The 22,489-nt window shown below is 34.5% G+C and overlaps 4 protein-coding genes across 4 annotated transcripts; 2 read left to right on the top strand and 2 right to left on the bottom strand.

Moving 5' to 3' along the window:
* Positions 1-2,166: 2,166 nt before the first annotated feature.
* Positions 2,167-4,059, bottom strand: EAF01_012055 (uncharacterized protein; the record flags this gene model as incomplete). Its single annotated transcript, XM_038920313.1, has 5 exons — positions 2,167-2,763; positions 2,852-3,156; positions 3,205-3,222; positions 3,278-3,609; positions 3,656-4,059. The coding sequence occupies 5 exons, from the start codon at positions 4,057-4,059 to the stop codon at positions 2,167-2,169; spliced, it is 1,656 nt and encodes a 551-aa protein (XP_038764218.1).
* A 209-nt stretch (positions 4,060-4,268) lies between these two features.
* On the top strand, positions 4,269-5,244 carry EAF01_012054 (uncharacterized protein; the record flags this gene model as incomplete). Its single annotated transcript, XM_038920312.1, has 2 exons — positions 4,269-4,296; positions 4,412-5,244. The coding sequence occupies 2 exons, from the start codon at positions 4,269-4,271 to the stop codon at positions 5,242-5,244; spliced, it is 861 nt and encodes a 286-aa protein (XP_038764217.1).
* A 778-nt stretch (positions 5,245-6,022) lies between these two features.
* EAF01_012053 (uncharacterized protein) lies at positions 6,023-6,664 on the top strand (the record flags this gene model as incomplete). The annotated part of the gene is made up of 2 exons (XM_038920311.1): positions 6,023-6,251; positions 6,306-6,664. The coding sequence occupies 2 exons, from the start codon at positions 6,023-6,025 to the stop codon at positions 6,662-6,664; spliced, it is 588 nt and encodes a 195-aa protein (XP_038764216.1).
* A 282-nt stretch (positions 6,665-6,946) lies between these two features.
* Positions 6,947-7,564, bottom strand: EAF01_012052 (uncharacterized protein; the record flags this gene model as incomplete). Its single annotated transcript, XM_038920310.1, has 4 exons — positions 6,947-7,076; positions 7,133-7,195; positions 7,266-7,325; positions 7,383-7,564. The coding sequence occupies 4 exons, from the start codon at positions 7,562-7,564 to the stop codon at positions 6,947-6,949; spliced, it is 435 nt and encodes a 144-aa protein (XP_038764215.1).
* Positions 7,565-22,489: the final 14,925 nt, after the last annotated feature.

The raw sequence follows: 22,489 nt of genomic DNA, 5'->3' as shown, positions 1-22,489 counted from the left end.
TATACAGACAGTATTGACCAATTTTATATAACGTTACCTGTTGGGATAGGGATTATGGACTACGCTAGCGTTGACGCTAGCGTCTTCCGACACTACAGTAATACGTTTCGTGGCCCTAGCTTTTAGAACCTCAAGCAGTATAAACAACAGTGTGAATCATAGTACTATATTGACTTCACCATCCCCATGGTGATACCAACATTACCACTTGATATCAACGGATGACTGGATAACAATGAAGCATGAGAAGATTATCACCACTCACCTCAAAATGACACAAACGACTTCCCGATTGGTACAGTTTACACATCGCAGCTTGCACGAAGCCATGACAAGAACAAAAGCTTTCCAAATTGAGCAGCTACTTGAGATAAAATGAATGACTGAAACCTTCAGAACAGATGTGGAGGTCATATGTAACCGCATTTCTTGTGTTGTCACTCGTTGGCCATGAACTTTACTAACCGCCTACCATCAGGAACGACATCGGCCTTATTTCATACATCCAGTAAATTCTGACATGGATGATGGGAAGTATAGCAGATAAAGAAATGTAAGGAAGGAAGGTTGTAGTAGCGGCATGCCCCGAATTCTAAAAATGTTCAGTTGATCTTCAGATGAGGATTTCATGATAGCTTAGCCTACCAAATGCGGCGAGTTAGATAGGGAATGATCTTCAATTGTGTTGTTTGTATATATCTGTGCTCATTTATCCATCGAGTTTGTGCCATCTGTGGATGATGTACCGATATTGTAGTAACGTTACAATAAGGTCTCCTGAACATAGAGAGCATGAAACTACACAGTTATTGCGATAAGGGAATATGTTTATTTACCCGGCACGCGGATAGAATGCAAGGGGAACTTACTAACGGATTGGTGAACAAAGTTCTTGGCATCAAGATTGCCGATGGCAACTACACATGACCTTGACTATAAAGGCAGTTTTCTTCCGAAGAATGATGCCGATGAAAGGGTTTAATGTACTCTGCAATAAAAGGTTGATAGAGAACTTGAGTAAGCTTCCCAATATTTAGACGCGATGCAACAGAGGAGATATTTTACGTGAGATCAACATCTTTTGATAAGATACATTCGCTTGATAGATCGAGTACGCTTTGTTCTTGGAAGACTCAATCCATTCATATTGAATGCTGCTCAGTTTTGAGCCGAATAGTCGATCTTCTTGTGTTTAAATCTTGCTCGCAAATTTTGCGTAACAGGCATCAGGCATTGCAGTTCTACTCTTGACGCACACAGCAAGAATGATGGTAAAAATCATCGAGAGCTTGACAAAGTACAGCTTTTGCCCCCATAAGTTTACAAGGTGGAACAAGTTGTGAAAAATATGAGCCTAGATCGTGAATAGACACGTCTAGTTGAGAGGAAGGGCCAGCGACTTCGTTGACGGTAAATGCTGTATGATCTAGACCATCACGATCACGACACAAAACTGGATAAGTCAAATGTGTATCACGTACCTAGTGTGAACTTAGCGTAACGTAGAATTCATTTTTGTCGATTCAAAAGATTAACATTGCGCTTTCGTGCTGGGCTGGAGCATTGTGCTCGTCAAGGAAGCTGGGAAAGTTTGGGTGAAGAATGATCACAAGATAAGAGGGAGGCTATTAGTCGAGGTCGTGCATGATGGATGTAGTCTTAGCACAACGTATCGACACCGATGTGTTGGAAAGCTTTGGTCCACTGGTGGTCGGAGATTAATATTAAACCTTACCTTACCCTACCTCAAGCCTGCTTGCGTCCCTGTGTTTGCAGGAGGTACGTGCCAGAACAGTCCTAGTCAGCCACATGGCACGGTTCGTTTTTGACTTGGCTTGAAGGCTGAGAGGATACGCGTCCGTGACCAGAGCAGTGGCTAGGAGACATGAATCAAATTCAAAGTCCATATGGTGTGGTCAAGTAAGATAATAAGTGGCGAGAACCCCAAAAATTAAGTACAATTGGGGATGAAAAGACCTGCATCCCAATAAGTGTTTGGCTTTGACGAAAGAAAGTCTTGACATGGCGAAGAATCTTGGGGGGAAGAGTAATGGCCCACTAAATACAGGTTGTGAATTCTTCAGACTCAAGATATTTATCCTTTGCAGTGTTTTTCTCCAAACAATCAATTAATTTTTATACATGTTTTGTGGTGGGTATCATGTCCTATTCTTCCTTGCCAAACTTCGCTTTTCCTGTTATCCGAGCCAGTATCTTTTGCACAACCATTAAAACACGCATCCTAGCAGCCTTGATGTCCCAATTTTCAGCTTCATCGGCAGCAACGAATCTTCTGACTAGAAGATTGAAAACACTTCCAAATGCCAAGGCCATTACAGTACTGGTAAGAATAATGACATTGTAAGGCATGCTGAAATCCGGGGTTGGAAGTGGAAGCAACAGACTCGTAGTTCGAATGCTAACATTTCCAATGGTGATAACGGCTGGAGCGACATCAAACCCACGATTAGCGTCAGGAGGATACTCTGTATATCGAAGGATGGCCTTTTCAAAGTCATAGGTCAAAATAACTGTAGAATCCGCTGGAATGCGCATCCGCACTTCTAATTGAGTCCCTCTTTTGCGATCTAGGGCTGGACGATAGAACATCTCTTGTATGACATCTCCGTACAAGCCGTTAGTATCGGCCTTTAAAGTATGGAGATAAACCTTCATAAACCAAGGGAGCGACTCCATATATACAAAATCAACTGCATCTGTTGGCGAAGGATTTGTAAGTATGGCCTGTACACCACCTCGTTCCTGACCATATCCAATAAATGAGCGTTCGGCATATAGTAGGGGTTTGCGCCAATGGGGCTCTCTCGTGTATATCTTGTCGAGGTAATACCATCTCAAAGTCGCTATCTTGTTGTATTCGAAAACATCGGCTGTATCCAGAGGGGTCTTTGTGCTCAACTGCTCCTCCAGAGGTGAAGACATTGCGGGCATGAGGAACATTTATGCAAACGGAGTCTTCAATATTATCGGCTAATGGACAAGAACCCTTCATCGAATGACCAAAAATTTGTGATAAACTCCAATCCTCCTCTTCAGCGGCATTATCTAGAGGGAAGCAAGTATCGTCGGCATGGTATGTTTTGGATGTATCGCATTTCAAATCTTCAAATGGTACGGGCCGTGGAATTGGATTATCTGGATTTAATTTAGCACGTTGATCATATAGGGTAGCGATTTACGAACCTCTCGGGGCGCCTGGATCTTTGAATATCTAATACCATATCAATAGTTTGTGTAATCTGAAGCTGGCAGTCACTTGAAACGCTTGTGCATATAGGTTGCACATCAATCGACATGCTCTGCCATGAAGCATCAAATAGCTTATGTCCATCGAGTAAGCTCGAAATACCAGCCTTGCCTTTACAGGGCAGGAGTTTTAAGAAAGGCGTCAGATTTTCTGTGCAGACAACTTCTCGAGGCAGAGTTCCATGCAGTAAGTGTAGGTTCGCTAATGTGGAATTTGAGTGATCGTTAACTGGTTGAAATGATAAGACAGGTCTCGTTGTTCTTGTGGAATCGATAAAGTTAAGAGAAGCACAGAAAAGGCCAGACAATGCATTGGTCAAGGTTAACCAGCGACCATCAGCCCTAAGAAAATGTCAGTTAATTTCTTTTCCAAAAACGTGCATCGTACTCCTCATCAGTGGTTGCTTCTACCCAAGCCCAAAGCTCTACACCTGTTCCGCCTTCCCTTGTGCCTCCCCATGGCCTTGCACCCCAGTTTTCAGCATCCCATCTACCAAGGCTAAACCTCAAATGTAATTCTCGTGTATTGGCATACTGAAGAATTTGCCCCAATGATCTTGGAAAATAGCGAAAATTCTGTTGTTCGAATGATTCGAGGCTTGTGTTGCTTTGGAAGTTGAATGAAGCTAGTAGCGATGAAGGATGAAGGGGTCGTAGAAGAAGTTGCTCGTGATAATCTGAGGATGCGATTACTCCTGTAAATAATAAACTAAATATAAGGAAGAAAACGTGATAAAGTTTATCCATTGGATTCATGGCATTCAAAGCCATGTTGTCAAGAAGCTCTTTCATTGAGTTGTGAAGGGTCATTGCATAGGTAGGCACATGCACCAGTGGGACTCTTTGAATTGGAGCAAGTACTTCGTAGTTCGAATGTGCAGCCTTATCACGGCGTGTTCCGTTTTGCCCGCCGCTCCGAGCCTTGCCTTGTCTTGTCTCTACCTTTTTCTATCGATCTCCAAAAGTTAAACCATAACAAATACATTCCTATACCTCGAAACATGGCCGCAGAACAGAGAAAGCTCCTTGGTAAGTCAAAATCCCCATCTCATCTCTTCAAATGCTCGCGCTCCTTTGAATAAAATTTCAATTCGTCTTTTAACATCGAGATTTCATCATTTTACTAATGCAACCCTCTTGACAGAGCAGCTTATGGGCGCTGGAGCATCTTCTCGTGCAGCACAGCTTTCAATTACAGATCCAAAGATTTGCCGTTCTTTCCTAGTCGGCACTTGTCCCCACGACCTTTTCACAAATACGAAACAAGACTTAGGACCATGTCCAAAGATCCATTCAGAGCCATTAAAGACGGAGTTCGAAACTGCAGCACCTCCTCAAAAACAGAAATGGGGTTTTGAATACGATTACATGCGCGACTTACAGAAATACATTGATGAATGTAATAGAAGGATAGATGTCGCGCAGCGACGCTTGGAGAAAACACCTGATGAAATTCGACAAACAAACGCCCTTCTCAAACAAATATCTGATCTATCTAAATCAATCGAGTCGGGTCTGTTAGAAATTCAGATTCTAGGAGAGCAAGCGGAGGTATCGCGCGCTTATGAAGAGTTCTTCCGTATAAGACAGGCTATGCAGACAAAGGCCGAGAAAGAAAAGGAGCTGAAGGCATTATCAGATACCAGCGGACCTTCAGGACATCAAAAATTACAAGTTTGTGATGTCTGCGGAGCTTATTTGAGTCGGCTGGATAACGATCGAAGATTGGCGGACCATTTTTACGGGAAAATGCACCTAGGTTATGCGCAAATGAGGAAGACGTACGACGCATTTCCGAAGGAGATGAAGAGATCAAGACCTAGTGCTGATGACATGGATCATAATTCGGCGCCGAGAGGGTACGATGGAGGTTATGGTGATGGCGGATACGGCGGCAGAGGGGGTGGATATGGAGGACGCGGTGGTGGAAGAGGTGGTTTTAGAGGCAGGGGAAGAGGATTCAGAGGTGGATGGTAATAAGAAAATATCGAGGCGTTCACGGGCTTATCCTCACGGCGTTTTGGGTCGGCGGATATCAATGTACAACCATTCATAATCAATGGGGGTTGTTTCTGGGCTTTTCCTAACCTACGAGTCAACCTACCAGTACCTAGCTACTCGAGATACTTCTTCGGCTCATATACAGATGCGCAATTAAGAACCTTGTTTTTTCACTTCAACAACAAGAAATCCAACCCAATCATATGACCTCCACATAAGAAATGTCATATCGAGAGTTCCCGTGAGAATTGCTGGCTAGCTCGTTCATTGAAGATGGAACTGTGGTGGCTTTTGCTAGTGCAAAGTGCTTCCTATCTTCCCTGCTACATATCCACATGATGTTCTAGATCTCGTTTGCGAACTATGAATGTCCTCTACGTGTGGCTGTCGCTTGGTTTTGGGTATCTTTCATGGAGATCCATGGATTGATTTGTCGCCGTTCCCATGGAATCTTAATTGACGAATTCACTTAATACCCTGTATCCCTGGATGGCAAAACAGGATTTCCCACACTGGATCAAAAGGCGACCAGGATATCACAACCTACGTCATTAATTCCTTGGGCTTTATGAATTCCTCGTTATATCTTGAACCATATTTCGAATTAGTTTTAATAGTTTTCGCCATCAAAAAACACATTGTCACCCTCTGTTGTTGTTACCTCTATCAAATCGTACCACAGTTCCAACACTTCTACGCCACGCAAGACCTCAAATCACACGAACCACACCTGCTTCCATCTCAACATAATATCATGGAGTCCTTTAAGATTGTGACAGGTATTGCTCCTCCTGAGCATACGGATGAACAGAAGAAACAGTTTTACGACAGTCTTTCCGAGGATCAAAGACAAAAGCAAACGTATACGGAATGGGTAAAGGAGGCATACAACGATCAATATGAGAAGTGGATGCCATGGATTGAAGACCAGTATTTGAAATGGTTCGGAAGAGGAGACAACAAGGCATCATATGCGACAAAGGGTTGGTCGGCCTAGACTTTTATGATATGAGGCCTCTAGCTAATGATCATCGCAGACACCCTCAACAAGACCAAAGTCACTGGCGTATCACAAATCGACCAAATACAAGACGATGTCCACAATCTTGTCGGCAATCAACTTGGAGAGAATGGTTTGCTAGCTCCAATTGGAAACTTGGCTGGGAAAGAGGGCATAAACAGGTTGGAGCGAAATGGAAAAGATGAAGATGGTTCCTACGGCGGTCCCACGTCAGACATTAGCGATCCAATCATCAATAACGCAAAGGGTGCTGGACAGGGAATTTTGGGTGGCGCACAGAGTGCTGGCTCTGGCTTAGCAAGCGGTGCGAAGAGTGCAGGTGGATATGTTGGAGGAATGTTTGGGGGTGGGCAAAAGGAAGAGCCAAAGCCATAATAAGGGGAAGGAGATTATGACTTCCTCTTATTCGATGATTCTTCAAAGGTTCATTTATATATTATTCAAAAGGAGCTGAATCGCACCCCGTTCGGGTGTCAGGCCCTTGTATTGTGAAGTGTGATGGAATCACGAGGCTGCGGAATTTGTATAAAGGCCGAGCAACCTGTTGGAGAATAATGGATTTATTGACATGATACCAAATTTGAATTCATTACCTTTTTCGTAGCGAACCATCACCCCTTTCCAAGTTCATCTTGTACAGTTTACATGATGTGCTCATCAAGCACAGACAGGTTTCGTAGTAGGTACAACAGCAGAGTTGCTGGGGTTTGTTTGACTACATCCATCAACTCCGCCAAGAAGATAGTCATCTTCGGCCGCAGTATATGCCGAACCACAATTAGCGTCACTGTGTATCGTTTAGTAAGTTGTTGATAAAGCATAAGAATACATGATAGATCATACCTTGCACCACCTGAGGCATTATTGAAGTAAGAGCATATATCATGGTTCCAGCAGTCTTGTGTGCTACAAGTTTTTCTCGTTAGCAATGACAAGTCACTCAAAAGTACTACGTTGAATTCAGCTTTCAACTTACTAGTAATTGCCAAGGGCACTTCCGGTGCAACCTGCTCCACATCTTCCATTGCAGCTGTACCTTTTCAGGATAGTCAGCATGCTTTATATGAACAGTTTTGGGGACAAAAACACTTACTCTCCAGCGTTGACTGTGTTGGTTCCAAAGTTGCTTCCAACTGTTCCAGTCCACGTACAAGTCTGCCCAGCTGAATTGGTCCATGTGGCTTTGGCTGCCACCCCAACCTTGACGCAAGTAACGGATGCTTCAGCAAGTGTAATTAGAAATAGAGTGATAAGGGAAGTGAGTGAGGTACGCATTTTGAGGGTAGTTGAAAGCTCAAATGAGTCGTTTGGAAGGATATTGGAAGAGAGTTGTTGAGTACTAAATGACAACCAATACTGGTCAGCCTCTGCTTTATGTAATTTTCCATGGTTCAAGCATTTGTAGTTTTATTTACTAATTTAAACAGAATGTCACTTTCTGAAGATATTGACCACTTATCCAGAGATCGGCAAATATAGTGAATAAGTTCGGGCTCCGGGTCAAACTTTTTGAAATAAGTCACAATGCCGAACAAAAAAGACCATTTGCCAATCGGAGGGTCGAGTACATTGGCATGTCGAATTTGCCGTTGTCAATGACGTGCTTCTAATGTGGGGTGCACCCCAAGAGACACCTTGGCGGATCGCGATTTATAAGGACAAATTTGTTTAACATTCTACCATAAGTGGAACAAAAATCGGATTTATTAGGGGTCTTCAGTTAATAATACATGAAGATTGAAGTTCAAGAGTAGGATGTAATCGCTAGATTACACTGAGGAAATTGAGTGCGGGGGTTAGCGAAGTGACATGGATCTCTCGTCCAACCGCAACTTCATCAAGTCGTACGTATCGCATATCTATTCCTTTAACCCTTGTTTATATAAGTCAAGAAAGGATTGAAGATTTGTAGGTGCATAAAATTCGAGCACGTGAATTGTATCTAGATCAAATACGTATAACGTCTCAGATCTTTATAAAACAAATTTGATGCATGTAAAGCTACAGCATCATTTCAACTAGTTCCAAGAATCTTCCTTGCAACTCATTTTCGACATTTTCAGATCTCCAAGTTTGTAGTCGTTCTGACGAAAATTTACCGGATTCCAAGAGTTGAGAGGATTCCATGAGATCAATCCGATATCCCACAGTTTGAGATAATGGTTTCATTCTATTGGTATCACCATGGGGATGGTGAAGTCAATATAATACTATGGTTTATATTATTATTATATTGCTTGAGGTTTTTAAAAGCTAAAACTATAAAATATATTGTTATAATATCAAAAGATGTTAATATTATTGCTAATATAGTCACATAATCCTTATCCTAATATTAACAACTTTTTAAAATCGCTAAATTATATCCTTCTAATTAATACCTCTTTTGTTTATATAACTACCTATCCTTCTAATCTTTTTCAACTTATTTTATAACCTTAATCTTTATAATAATATTATTAATTAGATTTTTTAGGGTTTAATACAATTTGAATTTAATTATTATATCTATAAGGTTAGAATCTTTATTAATCTATTTGATTTTTATAATTTTTTGTTTTCTTATATATCTTTTGGATTGTTATTATATTAATTATTAATCTCTTTTAATTAGTAATTCTGAGTTTTGTAAAACAATTGTAAAGTGATTTGAAATCGATATATATAAATAATAGGATCTTATAGTTCAAGAAGGTTTTATTAATTATACCTTTAATTGCTATGTTAATATTAAAGTTTAAAACTATAATATAGAGTTCTAATATTAATATACTTTTAATAACTTTTTTATACTTAATGATTAATTAATGAATAATATTAGCTTTATTATACTTATTTATTAAAACAATAATATATTTAATCTGAAAGGATAAATCTTTATTGTTAATAAAGGATATATTAATAAATATAATTAATTTTAAAGAATTTATATTGAATAAAACAAATTATAGTTTTTTCTTTAAATTATCAATTTATTATTAAATATGTTTATTAAAAGAATGAATATCTTTTCTTTTAGAATTAACAATTTATACAGTATAAAATAGGTTAAAATCTACCTTTAATTAATATATTATTATAATATATACTTTCTAAGTATATTATATAATATATTAATTCTTTATTATTATAGATTTTCTTAGTTTTTTATATATTCCTTATATATTAGATAATTCTGATTTAACTAAGTATAAATTTTCATATTAATTCTTTTAATTGAAATAAATTATATTATTATTTTATTAAGTAATTAATTTATTATTAAACTTGAATGGTATATCTAATATAAATATTTCATACTTTTTTATTATAAATTTAATATTATAGAATTCTTTTTATTTTCAATTTGTAAATTTGTTATTAATAATAATAAATATATTATTTGTTTATAATCTTATAATATTAAATATTATATCATTCTTAATTATATATAGGAAATATAGATTATAAATTGATTGTACTATTTTAAGAGTATTAATATAATACTTATAATAAGTATTAAACTAATGATTGCTTGCTTTTAGAATGCTATATAATAGTTATACTACTTATAGAATAAAACCTTTTTAGACATTTATTTTTGTTAATAATTGTATATAAAACTTTTAAATTAAATTTAATATTAATTATATATATACTTATATAATATTATAAATACTTGTAATTATCTTATTCTTTAAAAGTATAATCATTATTAATAGTATAATTTATTAGCTAATATATTATATTATAAATAACTATATTAAAACAATATCTTTTTCTTAATCCTTTTATACTTATATTACTAATTAAGATTTTAAGAATATCTTATTAATTTCTTTATTCTTTATTTCATTAATAAATTATAAGTTATATATTCTTATATTTTTAAATATATTTATAATCTTTACAAATTGAAAAACACCGCTTTTCATTAAATTATTAATTTTATTTTATTTTAATTTAATAAAATTTATTAATATTAAATTATTAATCGATATTATAAAATAGTTTATATACTCAATATTATTAAATTCATTATTATCTAAAAGATAAAGTATTAGATTTAATACTTATTTCTTAGATTTAATATAATTAATGTTTTTCTTTATAAAGAAGGTTGTTAATATAGAAATTATAATTTAAAAGTTGATAATCATAAGGACTAAGGGTTTTTAAACAAATTTAAAAAAGTTTCCTTTTTGTTTCTGCTTTATATAATAGTTAATGAAATGATTAATTTAACTTTATTGGTTTTCAATAAAACTATTCTTCTTTTCTTTTATAATATATTTTATATTATTTATACTAATTGTATTTCTTATATAGCCTTAATAGATTACTTAGATTATATTAGTTTAATAAGTTCTTCATAAGGTTAATTTTGAGATTGATTCTTTTCTTCTATATATAATATAATTTGAATAATATGAAATTTTGTTGAGCTATTTATTAGTTGTATAATATATATCTTATTTTTTATTCCTAATAAATAGTATAAACCTGTTCAATCTTTATGTTCTCTTTATATTCAAATCTTTAAGTTAGTAAGCAGGTTGTATAATATTATTATAAATGATTTGTTATATTAATTCAATATATTTAATATCTATTTTATTATTTGTAATTTATTGATTTTATTTATTATTTTCTTAAATACAATCTGTTATTATAAGATTATAAATATTAATAAGTTAAGATTGGTTATTCGCAAATATATTCTAAATATTCTAAATATTGAAATTAATTTGTTTGGTTTGTTACGACGGCATCCAACATACCGCGTCACATGACATAAATTACACGTGATGGAGCGTCAAGGAGCTTCAGCGCTCCTGGAGCGCGTTGCGATCCTTAACGATCCAACATATAGGAGAGGTCCTAGGGACCAGGAGAGAGAACGAAGGTCTATATAAGGGAATGGGTTTCATTACAATGTAGAGCTTCGTGATCAAGAACAATCATTAGTTTCATTACTATAGTTACGAGAATTGCAACCAGTTACCAACCTTATTGAATTCCTACTTGAAGTCTAGTCTAAACCACCTCGAGAGAACTCTAGACACTTCCACGTGACCCTAGAGGCAGCTCCCGTAACACTTTGAGCACCATTTCTGCTTCAAGTACCAATTCAATACCAACCGCCAGTATGGCAGCCAACAGTTCTTCCAGAAGCCAACAGGCTCCAGCAAGCAACTTCGATGATGTCGAAATGACTGATGCTCCCAAGGAGATCACCATCAACGAAACACTCAAGATTGCCTTACCAGACAAATACCAAGGAAGTCGACAGGAACTCGACACCTTCCTATTACAACTTGAAATCTATTTTAGATTCAACCAAGACAAGTTCACCGAAAAGGAATCTAAGAGTATTTGGGCCGTGTCATACCTCAGAGGCGAGGCAGGCAAATGGATTCAGCCATACCTGCGCGACTATTTCGAGCATGACGACAGGGAACGCATGCAACCCACAAGAACCATCTTCGACAGTTTCGAAGGATTTAAGACAGAGATTCGTAGAATCTTCGGAAATTCCAACGAGCTAGAGGTAGCGGAAGATAAGATCTTCAACCTCAAGCAAACAGGATCAGCATTAAAGTATGCTACGGAATTCCGAAGATATGCAGGAACAACCAAGTGGGATGAAACCGCCATTATGAGCCACTACCGTAGAGGACTCAAGCCAGAAGTCAAACTGGAGTTAGAAAGATCTGCCGAGAGTGTAGACTTGAACGACCTAATCCAGGACTCCATCGAATCAGATGATCGTCTTTACCGATATCGACAAAGTCAAAGATCATACAAACCCCAGGGAAATCAAAAGCAAGAGCGTTACCGCAAGAATGAGGGAAGACCACGTTACAATCCACAGAGATATGGAGACCCTATGGAACTCGACGCTACGCACCACAAAGGTGGGAATGATGATCCGGAAAAGAAACGAAGACGAGAAAACAACTTATGCTTTGAATGTGGAAAAGCAGGGCACCGGGCAGCGGATTGCCGAAGTAAGAAGACAGGAGGAAAGAAAGGCAACTTCAAACCCAAGTTCGGCAAAGGCCAACTTAACGCTACCTTTGTATCCCAGGAACATCCAGCTAAGACCGAAGAAACTGAGACCTTCACCAGTGAAGAATTCCGGAAATTATTGGACGAGTTACCGCGAAAACAAGAGGGTATGAATGCAGTAGACTTGTGGGAACAGGAGTACTACCGAACCCCATCACCATCGGTAACGGAAGAATGTATTAAGGAAGAGATACCAGCAGATCACGCGATGATGAGCTGGACTGCTTGCTATGATGAATTCTGCGGAATCCATCGATCAGATAAAGAAGCAACCGGATGGTTCCCCAAGAAAAGAAAGACAAGAAACCAACAATCCAACGAAACAGACAAAAAACAAGTTACCCAGCAATTGAATGCTACAGGACAAGCAGGACAGATATACTGCAAGGTCAAAATAAACGGACAAATACAGCAAGCCATGATAGATTCAGGGGCTACAGGAAACTTTATTGCACCAGAAGCTGCAAAGTACTTGGGAGTTCCACTCCAGAAGAAACAAAAACCCTACCAATTGCAGTTAGTTGACGGACAACTAGCAGGATCTGACGGGAACGTTTCACAGGAGACACGACCAGTACAAATGAACATAAACCAACATTCAGAGGTTATACAGCTTGATGTTGTGCCATTGGGCCAACAACAAATCATCCTAGGAATGCCATGGTTGAAGGCACACAATCCTAGGATAGATTGGTCACAAGAGACAGTGACCTTTGATCAGTGCAAATGCGGTCAAGGAGACACGCTAGAGGCGTCCGCGAGACGTAACACGCGCCAAGGGGAGTTGAACGCGAACAACTTCGGTGACGTAGGACACCCAGTCCAGGGTCCTCCATTAAGAGCGAAGGACAGTACACCCCCTCTACAAATGCAGAAGCCAACGACACGGCATGAAATCGCAATCAAGGCAAAGGAGCCTATGATACCCGAACAGTACAAAAAATATAAACATGTTTTTAGAGAACCAGGGATCCATGAGGCTTTACCAGAACACAAGCCATGGGATCATGAAATAATATTGGAGGAAGGCAAGATGCCTGTGCACACCCCAATTTATTCAATGTCAGCCGATGAGCTAAGGACGCTCAAAGAATATATCGACGACAATTTGGCCAAGGGATGGATCAGAGAATCCACGTCCCAAGTGGCAAGTCCAACTATGTGGGTACCCAAGAAAGATGGTACTAAGAGACTAGTTGTGGACTACAGAAAGCTCAACACGCTTACAAAGAAAGATCGATATCCACTTCCATTAGCTACGGAATTAAGAGATCGATTAGGCGGAGCAACAATATTTACCAAGATGGACCTACGAAACGGGTACCACTTGATTAGAATGAAGGAAGGCGAAGAATGGAAGACCGCTTTTAAGACAAGATACGGGCTATACGAATATCAAGTTATGCCCTTCGGGCTAACTAACGCACCAGCTACTTTCATGAGACTTATGAACAATGTACTGTCGCAATATTTGGACACCTGTTGTATATGCTACTTGGACGACATCCTAGTATATTCAAACAACGAGGTCCAACACATCAAAGATGTCAGCAACATTCTTGAAAGTTTAGCCAAAGCCGATTTGCTATGTAAACCAAGCAAATGTGAATTCCACGTTACGGAAACAGAGTTCCTAGGATTCACCGTATCAAGCCAAGGGCTCAAGATGAGCAAGGATAAGGTCAAGGCAGTGCTTGAATGGAAGCAGCCAAACACCATTAAGGAAGTACAATCCTTCTTAGGATTTGTCAACTTCTACCGAAGATTTATCAAGGGTTATTCAGGGATTACTACACCCTTGACCACATTAACCAGAAAAGATCAAGGAAGCTTCGAATGGACCGCCAAGGCGCAGGAGTCCTTCGAAACGCTCAAACAGGCAGTGGCCGAGGAACCAATACTGTTGACATTCGACCCTGAGAAACAAATCATAGTGGAGACGGACTCCTCGGATTTTGCTATAGGGGCAGTTTTGAGCCAACCAGGTCAAAATGAGAAATAGCAACCAATCGCATTCTACTCTCGAAAGCTATCACCAGCCGAATTGAACTACGAAATATATGACAAAGAATTACTGGCGATAGTCGATGCATTTAGAGAATGGCGAGTTTATTTGGAAGGGTCAAAATACACAGTACAGGTGTATACAGATCACAAGAACTTGGTTTACTTCACCACAACGAAGCAGTTAAACAGACGACAGGTCAGATGGTCAGAGACCATGGCCAATTACAATTTTAAGATTTCATATGTCAAAGGATCAGAAAACGCTAGAGCCGACGCTCTTAGCCGAAAACCAGAATATCAAGAAAATAAGTCGTACGAATCGTACGCTATATTCAAGAAAGAAGGCGAATCACTGGTTTACAATGCACCACAGCTCGCAGCTACGCATACATTGGAAGACAACCATCTCAGGATCCAAATCCAATCATATTACGACCAAGATGCCACAGCTATACGCATACGCAAGACAATAGAACCAGGATTCACAATAGAAAACGAAACTATATACTTCCACGGAAAAGTATACATTCCTAGTCGAATGACTAAGGAATTTGTGACGGAACAACACGGGTTGCCGGCACATGGACATCAGGGAATTGCGAGAACGTTCGCAAGATTACGGGAAATCAGTTACTTCCCACGAATGAGAACGATAGTTGAAGAAGTTGTTGGAAGTTGCGACACCTGCATACGAAACAAGTCATCACGACACGCTCCGTATGGTCAGCTCCAGACCCCAGACATGCCTTCTCAGCCATGGAAGTCCATTACATGGGACTTTGTGGTCAAACTACCACTCTCGAAAGACCCTACTACAGGAGTTGAGTACGACGCAATACTCAACGTAGTAGACAGATTGACAAAATTTGCATACATGATACCATTCAAAGAAACATGGACTGCTGAGCAACTAGCATATGTATTCTTTAGGGTCATAGTAAGCATACATGGAGTACCAGATGAGATAATCTCGGACCGAGACAAGCTCTTTACCTCAAAATTCTGGGCTACCTTATTAGCACTTATGGGTATTAAGAGAAAGCTATCAACAGCCTTCCACCCACAGACAGATGGTCAGACAGAAAGGACCAATCAGACAATGGAAGCATATCTTAGATGCTATGTAAATTATCGACAAGACAATTGGGTAGAACTATTACCTATGGCTCAGTTCGCATATAACACATCGGAAACGGAAACCACGAAAATCACCCCAGCACGAGCTAATTTTGGGTTTAATCCACAAGCGTATAAAATTCCGATACCACAAGAAGTTAATGCCGAATCAGCGATAGTACAAGTCGAACAGCTGAAAGATCTCCAAGAGCAACTGGCTCTTGATCTAAGATTCATATCTTCCAGAACAGCAGCGTACTACAATACGAAACGTAGTATGGAACCTACGCTTAAAGAGGGGGATAAAGTTTACTTGCTACGACGAAACATTGAAACCAAAAGACCAAGCAATAAACTCGACCACAGGAAACTAGGACCATTCAAGATTGATAAAGTAATAGGAACGGTTAACTATCGATTGAAATTACCAGACACAATGAATATTCACCCAGTATTCCACATATCCTTACTCGAACCAGCACCACCAGGAGCGCCGAAAGCGCCATTTACAGAAATCGAACCAGTCAACCCGAACGCCATATATGATGTCGAAACAATACCAGATTGTAAATACGTCAGAGGCACAATCAAATATTTGATCAAATGGTTAGATTACCCACACACCGAAAATTCATGGGAACCAAGAACAAACCTCAACTGCCCTGAGAAGTTGGAGGCGTTCCACCAGCAATATCCGGATTTGCCCAGAAAGAAGGAGAATCCATTGAAGCAAGGATCGAAGGATCCAAGGAAGAAGAATCGAAAACAAAGGAACCGTCGCTAGGGCCAGCAACAGAGACAGACGCCAATTCCTTTTCTTTTTCAACACGCTCATTTTCTAACCTTTCCTTCTCTTCTAGAGCATCGAGCTCATCTAAAGTACGCAGACCACGGCGCAGCATATCGGATTCACGCTTCAACAAAGCACGCTTTTGTTTCCGCAGACGAAGAACTTTAGCCATCGCTTCCTGAGAAACACTTATAGCGCGTTCTTCTTCCTCCTCAAGTCTGGCCTTTTGGCGGTCCAGACTATCCCAATCACTATCAGAAGGGCCACGAACGTCACATCTACGCCCTTGGCGGATACATTCAGCACACCGGGAAGAGTCCGGAGAAGATACAACACATTTGCGCTCTTGGCGTTCACACAAAGAACAAGACGACATTTCGAGACCGCGAGATTCAACAAGACGAGCTAAGCGCAATCTTTCCTTTCGTTTGTGAAAATTATCAGTCATATTGAGAGAAACAAACCATAGTACGACTATATTCCGAAGTGGGGTAAGCCGTTACTATATAACGCTTGGGACAAGCGCTAGGATAAGAAGGGGATAGTGTTACGACGGCATCCAACATACCGCGTCACATGACATAAATTACACGTGATGGAGCGTCAAGGAGCTTCAGCGCTCCTGGAGCGCGTTGCGATCCTTAACGATCCAACATATAGGAGAGGTCCTAGGGACCAGGAGAGAGAACGAAGGTCTATATAAGGGAATGGGTTTCATTACAATGTAGAGCTTCGTGCTCAAGAACAATCATTAGTTTCATTACTATAGTTACGAGAATTGCAACCAGTTACCAACCTTATTGAATTCCTACTTGAAGTCTAGTCTAAACCACCTCGAGAGAACTCTAGACACTTCCACGTGACCCTAGAGGCAGCTCCCGTAACATGGTTTTGTAATATTATTTACAATCTTAATAGCTATTTATAATATTATCTTCCTTGTTATAGAACTCTTTAGTTCGTTAATAATAATATTATATGTTTATCTGATAATTATATGATAGTATTCAACAACTTTAATTAATTAATGAGCTTTAACTAGTATATTCTTCATTCTAGTCGATATAATTACTATATATTATATAAATTCCTTACTAGTAAAATTCTTTTTAGTATTATGTATAATATAATCTGAGGGATTAATGTAAATATTTATTCAATATTTTCAAAGTATATTGAAGATATACTTTATAATAATATTGTCTAATCATTATACTGCTTGAAATTATATGCCTTTATTAATAATATATAAAATAAGGTTAGTATTAATATATATTATATTTATTATAATTAAGTAATTGAAATCAATATCATCTTATAAATTAAACTTAAATCAATCTAATAATTTCCTATATTTTTAATAATATAAATAGAACTTAATAAGTTTATTAATTTCGATTTATATAATATCATTATAGTTAGTTTATTAGAATACTTATAAAAACCTATATATTAATGAATAGTCAAAACGATAATATAAATGTTATAATTCTATATTAATAAGGTAGTATATATTATTATTAATAATTTATTATATAAATTATTATACATTTATATATTATAAGAATATTATATATTCATTATAATGGATATATAGGAATCGTTCTTTTATATTGCTTATAATAATTATATTAAGAATATTATTATAATATATATCAAGCTTGTTCATATTCTTAAGGAATAGTAAAAACAATGTTTCTATATTTATAATATAAAATTCGATGGTTTTTAATAATAAGTTTAATTATATTGAATTAATCAATTTAGCTTTATTAATTCTGAATATTATACTTATAATTTCTATTATTTTTATATGCAAAATAACATTCTTAATTGTTGTTTTATATGCTATATATTATTTATAATTTACTATTAATCATTATATTACAGCTATATCGATAATGATTCCTTGAAATTCTTTTGTATTATATTTGCTAATATATATTATATTTTCAGATTGAGATTAATATATTAGAATATATATAAAGAATTTATTAAATAGATTCTTAATAATCTTTTATTTATCTATAAGTTTATTCTAGGCAATAAAGCTTGAATATAATTTTTATATAAATAGGTTTTAAAGTTTGAATTATATGAAATAAACTATAACTTTATTGTTTATATGTTACGATGGGTAACAGAATGCCATGTGACAAGTGTCACGTGGTGGAGTCCCCAGGAGCCAGGGCTCCAAGGAGGTCCTTGGGAGCCAGGACTCCAAGAAACTCCAACCAACATCAGAGTACGAAGATCTATATAAGGGAATGGGTTTCATTACAATGTAGAGCTTCGTGCTCAAGATCAATCATTAGTTTCATACTATAGTTACGAGAATTGCAACCAGTTACAACCTTATTGAATTCCTACTTGAAGTCTAGTCTAAACCACCTCGAGAGATCTCTAGACACTTCCACGTGACCCTAGAGGCAGCTCCCGTAACAATTAACTAATAATCTTCCTTTTTATAAACAAAGTATTTCTTTTTTATATATAATTTAAATAAATATTAATTACTTTATTTGAAATCTTTATTCTAATTATATCTATTTCAATTATAATAATATTTATAATTGATATAAAATGTTATAGTTTTGTTAGAATGAGCTTATTTCTATATTATAATAACTAAATATAACTCTTTTAAAAGATTTGAAGTGTTTTTAATAGAACGAAAATAAACTAGAGAATATACCTATACTAAAGCATATATAATAACAATCTTTTAATAAAGTAATTTTTCTATTTTTATTATAAAATTAAATCCTTTATATGCATAATAAAGTTTTATAAGTATAAATATATAAGTATTAAAATATTGTTTTTTTCTTATTATTTGATTTTATTATTATATTTTTAAATATAATGCTTTTCTATTATTATATAAGGTTATACTTATATTCTAAGCCTTCAAATATAGATACTATTAAATTATAAATCCTAGTTATTATATTAAATAAGTTATTTAGATTTGTATAATGAAAGTCGAATGTAATATTAATAAACATAATGAGAAATACTTTTTTTAATAATACTATAAATATATTGATATACTTATAATTATTAAAAAAGATTAAGAATTTGTAAGTAAAATTGTCATTTTGACCATTATATTTATCAGCTTTATTATAAAGTTTTATAAGATTACTTAAAAGCTAATTAATATTTATAGGTCTTTAAAAAGATAAATTATTTTAAATAATATTAATACCTCCTAAATCGTTTTCTTCTTTACTTTTATAATATTAATTCTAATTTAAAATTTTATTTTTTCTACCTTTATTATTTCCTTCTCCCTTATTTATATCGTTATTATTATCAAATAGATTATCAATTAATTATTTAGCTTGTCGTTATAAAACTATATTATTATTGAACTAATAGAATATTTGTGTCTTTATTAAAGTTGATCTTAATTATTCTTGATTAAGATTTCGAAGATTGAATTAAGAACATAATTATAATAATATTAGAATAATATTAATATTAAATCGTTAAGTAAATTAAATAGATATTGGTTTTATTAAATTATAATATTTTTTTCATAAATAATAAATTAATTGTAATTTCTTATTGAGAAAGATTGATAATATAATTTTAAATTATTAATGTTTACTATTATAATAATAATTTCAATAAAAAAGAAATATATAATTCGTACTTCTTGTCACGGATCGGCCCCAATTGCAACTGCGATCGCTCACGTGCACGATCACGTGTACATAGCTAGTATATAGGTGCGCTCCATGAGCGCTTTGCTCTCGATTCTATCGTTGTAGATTCTAAGGATAAATTGTACCCTGCTCTCGTAGTTCTTCTACGACAAAGTGTCACACTTCTCAATACTTTTACTCTTCTTATCATATTAATATAAATTAATGCTTAATAATCCAGATATAATACTTAAGAGTTACAAGAATCTATTTTGATTATAAATAATTAATCTGATTAAATCTTTTATTTTAATTATTTCGAAAATAGCTAGTAATATTTTCAATCTTTTTACAATTCTTTTAAATATATTTAGTAATTAAAACTAAAACCCTTTTTTAAAAAAATGTTTATAATTTCAGGATCTAATTATTATTAAAATATTATAAATTGTATATCAATTAATACCTTATCAATCATTTATTTTAAGTAAATGATATATTTTATAATGAATAGTTCATATATATAAAGTTTGTATTATAGCTTATATAATAATTGTATTTTAATAAACAAAAAATATTTTAATTTACAATTCTTGAAATTTATAGTATAATCTAATTATAACTTTTTATTGTAAAAATCATTGAATTTGTATTTATATAATTTGAATTTATAGAAATCTTATATTTCTCTTTTGTTTATATAATTAATATTGAAAGAATAATCTTCCCGTTTATTTATTATTAATTTATAATTATTAAATATAATTTTTAATGGAATTAGAAACTTAATAGCGAATTTGATGGATTTAATATTATTAAATTGTTTTAGAACTGGATACTCGACATTTTCGATATAATGTTCTTAAGATGTAAGAGAATCTGTAAATAATTCTGTTATATTTAATAAATAATAAGTAAATAATAAGATATTATCTTTATTAAGGTATAATAAAGTTTGAGTTTAAAAAGTATAATATTAAACTCGAACTAAATATTACTAATTGTTGGAAGTTGTGGCACGTGCTCTAAGCTACTGTGCATATATCACTTCCACTTCGTAGTTAGATTTTACCTTAGTACAATTAATCTACATAGTCAATAATACATGCATTCCACTGGCCTGCTCCTTTATTGTGAACACTAATTCTTATTCTTTAATATACATTATGATTATCACGGTATATATGTAATCGCATCCGATTAGACTAGTACGGCATTAAGCTTTAAGTCAATTGTATATATAGCTCTATAGTATATTCTCTTTAATTTTATAGCTTTTAATTCTAAAGTTAATCTTTAAACATTTATTAGGTTTATCATATTATTAAAAACTCTTTTAAATGAGAAATGAAATAATATTAATATATACTTATAAATAAAGCTTTTATATATACTCCGCTTACTTTTATTTAAATTATATTACTTCTACTTTCTTATCTATATACAAATCTATTTAATACTATTTGAAAATATTATCTCTTTTCTTACTTTTAATTTCTTAATTATAAATTACAATTCAATAAACCTTATAATTATAAAATTTTATAGCAAAATGATTTGTTAATAGAATAAAATCTTATTCTTATACTTCTTAATCCTCAAGTACATTTTTATTATTTAAATACATTTTCAATCGAAACCCTTTCTTTTTGATCCTAAAAAGTTTAATAACAACTTTTAGAAATTTGATATATAATTACTCTCGATTTAAATAAAATTATAAATAAATGATATTACAATTGGTAATTTTATTACTCAATTTTATTATATTTATTTCAATCTTAAATTTTATATATAAGTTATTATATCATTTCAGCTTTTTTCTCTTAATTAAAATGTTCTTTTAAATTATATAACAATCTTAAATCAATTTATATATATCTACAACAATCTAAATAAAATATAAAAAACTAAAGATAAGTTATTCAATCTTAAACAAAAAATCAATTTTTTATATACCTATATTATAAAGTTCGAAAGAATTCTTTACAAAATAAAAGACTAAAATTAATCCAATTCAAATAAAATCTTAATTTTTTATAATAAATTTAATATTACTCTTAAAAACCGTTTTTCTTAATAGTTTTCATTATCCCACTTATATTCCAACTTTATTCAGATTATATAATGATTAGCTATATATATAACAAATAAATTCTCTATATTATTCCACTCTAACAAATTTAAAGCTTTATATCTATTATAGAATCTATTTCACTCTCGAAATTATAATTTAATAAATATTAGTAATCTTAATATCCTTAATACCTTTAATAAACCCTTTGAACAAAGCTAATTATACCCTAATCCTACCCTATATTAAAACATCTGAGTTCTTTTTTATTAAAAGAATTCAATTATATAAGAAAAACAAATATATTTAATATAAAAGTGTTTTTTATTAAATACAAATCTGTCCATTTGATTTATATTAAAATACTTGAGATTGAAAAGAATTTATTTTAATTATTATATTTACTTTTACTAACTTCTATAATAATAATAATAATAAAAATCTAGGTGAAATAATTAATAATTAATATTTTAAACATTATTTAAAAAAAGTACAAGCTTTTATCAATA

The sequence above is a fragment of the Botrytis porri genome (assembly GCF_014898465.1).
Source record: "Botrytis porri strain MUCL 3234 chromosome Unknown BPOR_030, whole genome shotgun sequence".
Taxonomy (NCBI): Eukaryota; Fungi; Ascomycota; class Leotiomycetes; order Helotiales; family Sclerotiniaceae; genus Botrytis; species Botrytis porri.
This window is presented reverse-complemented; position numbering and strand designations above follow the sequence as displayed.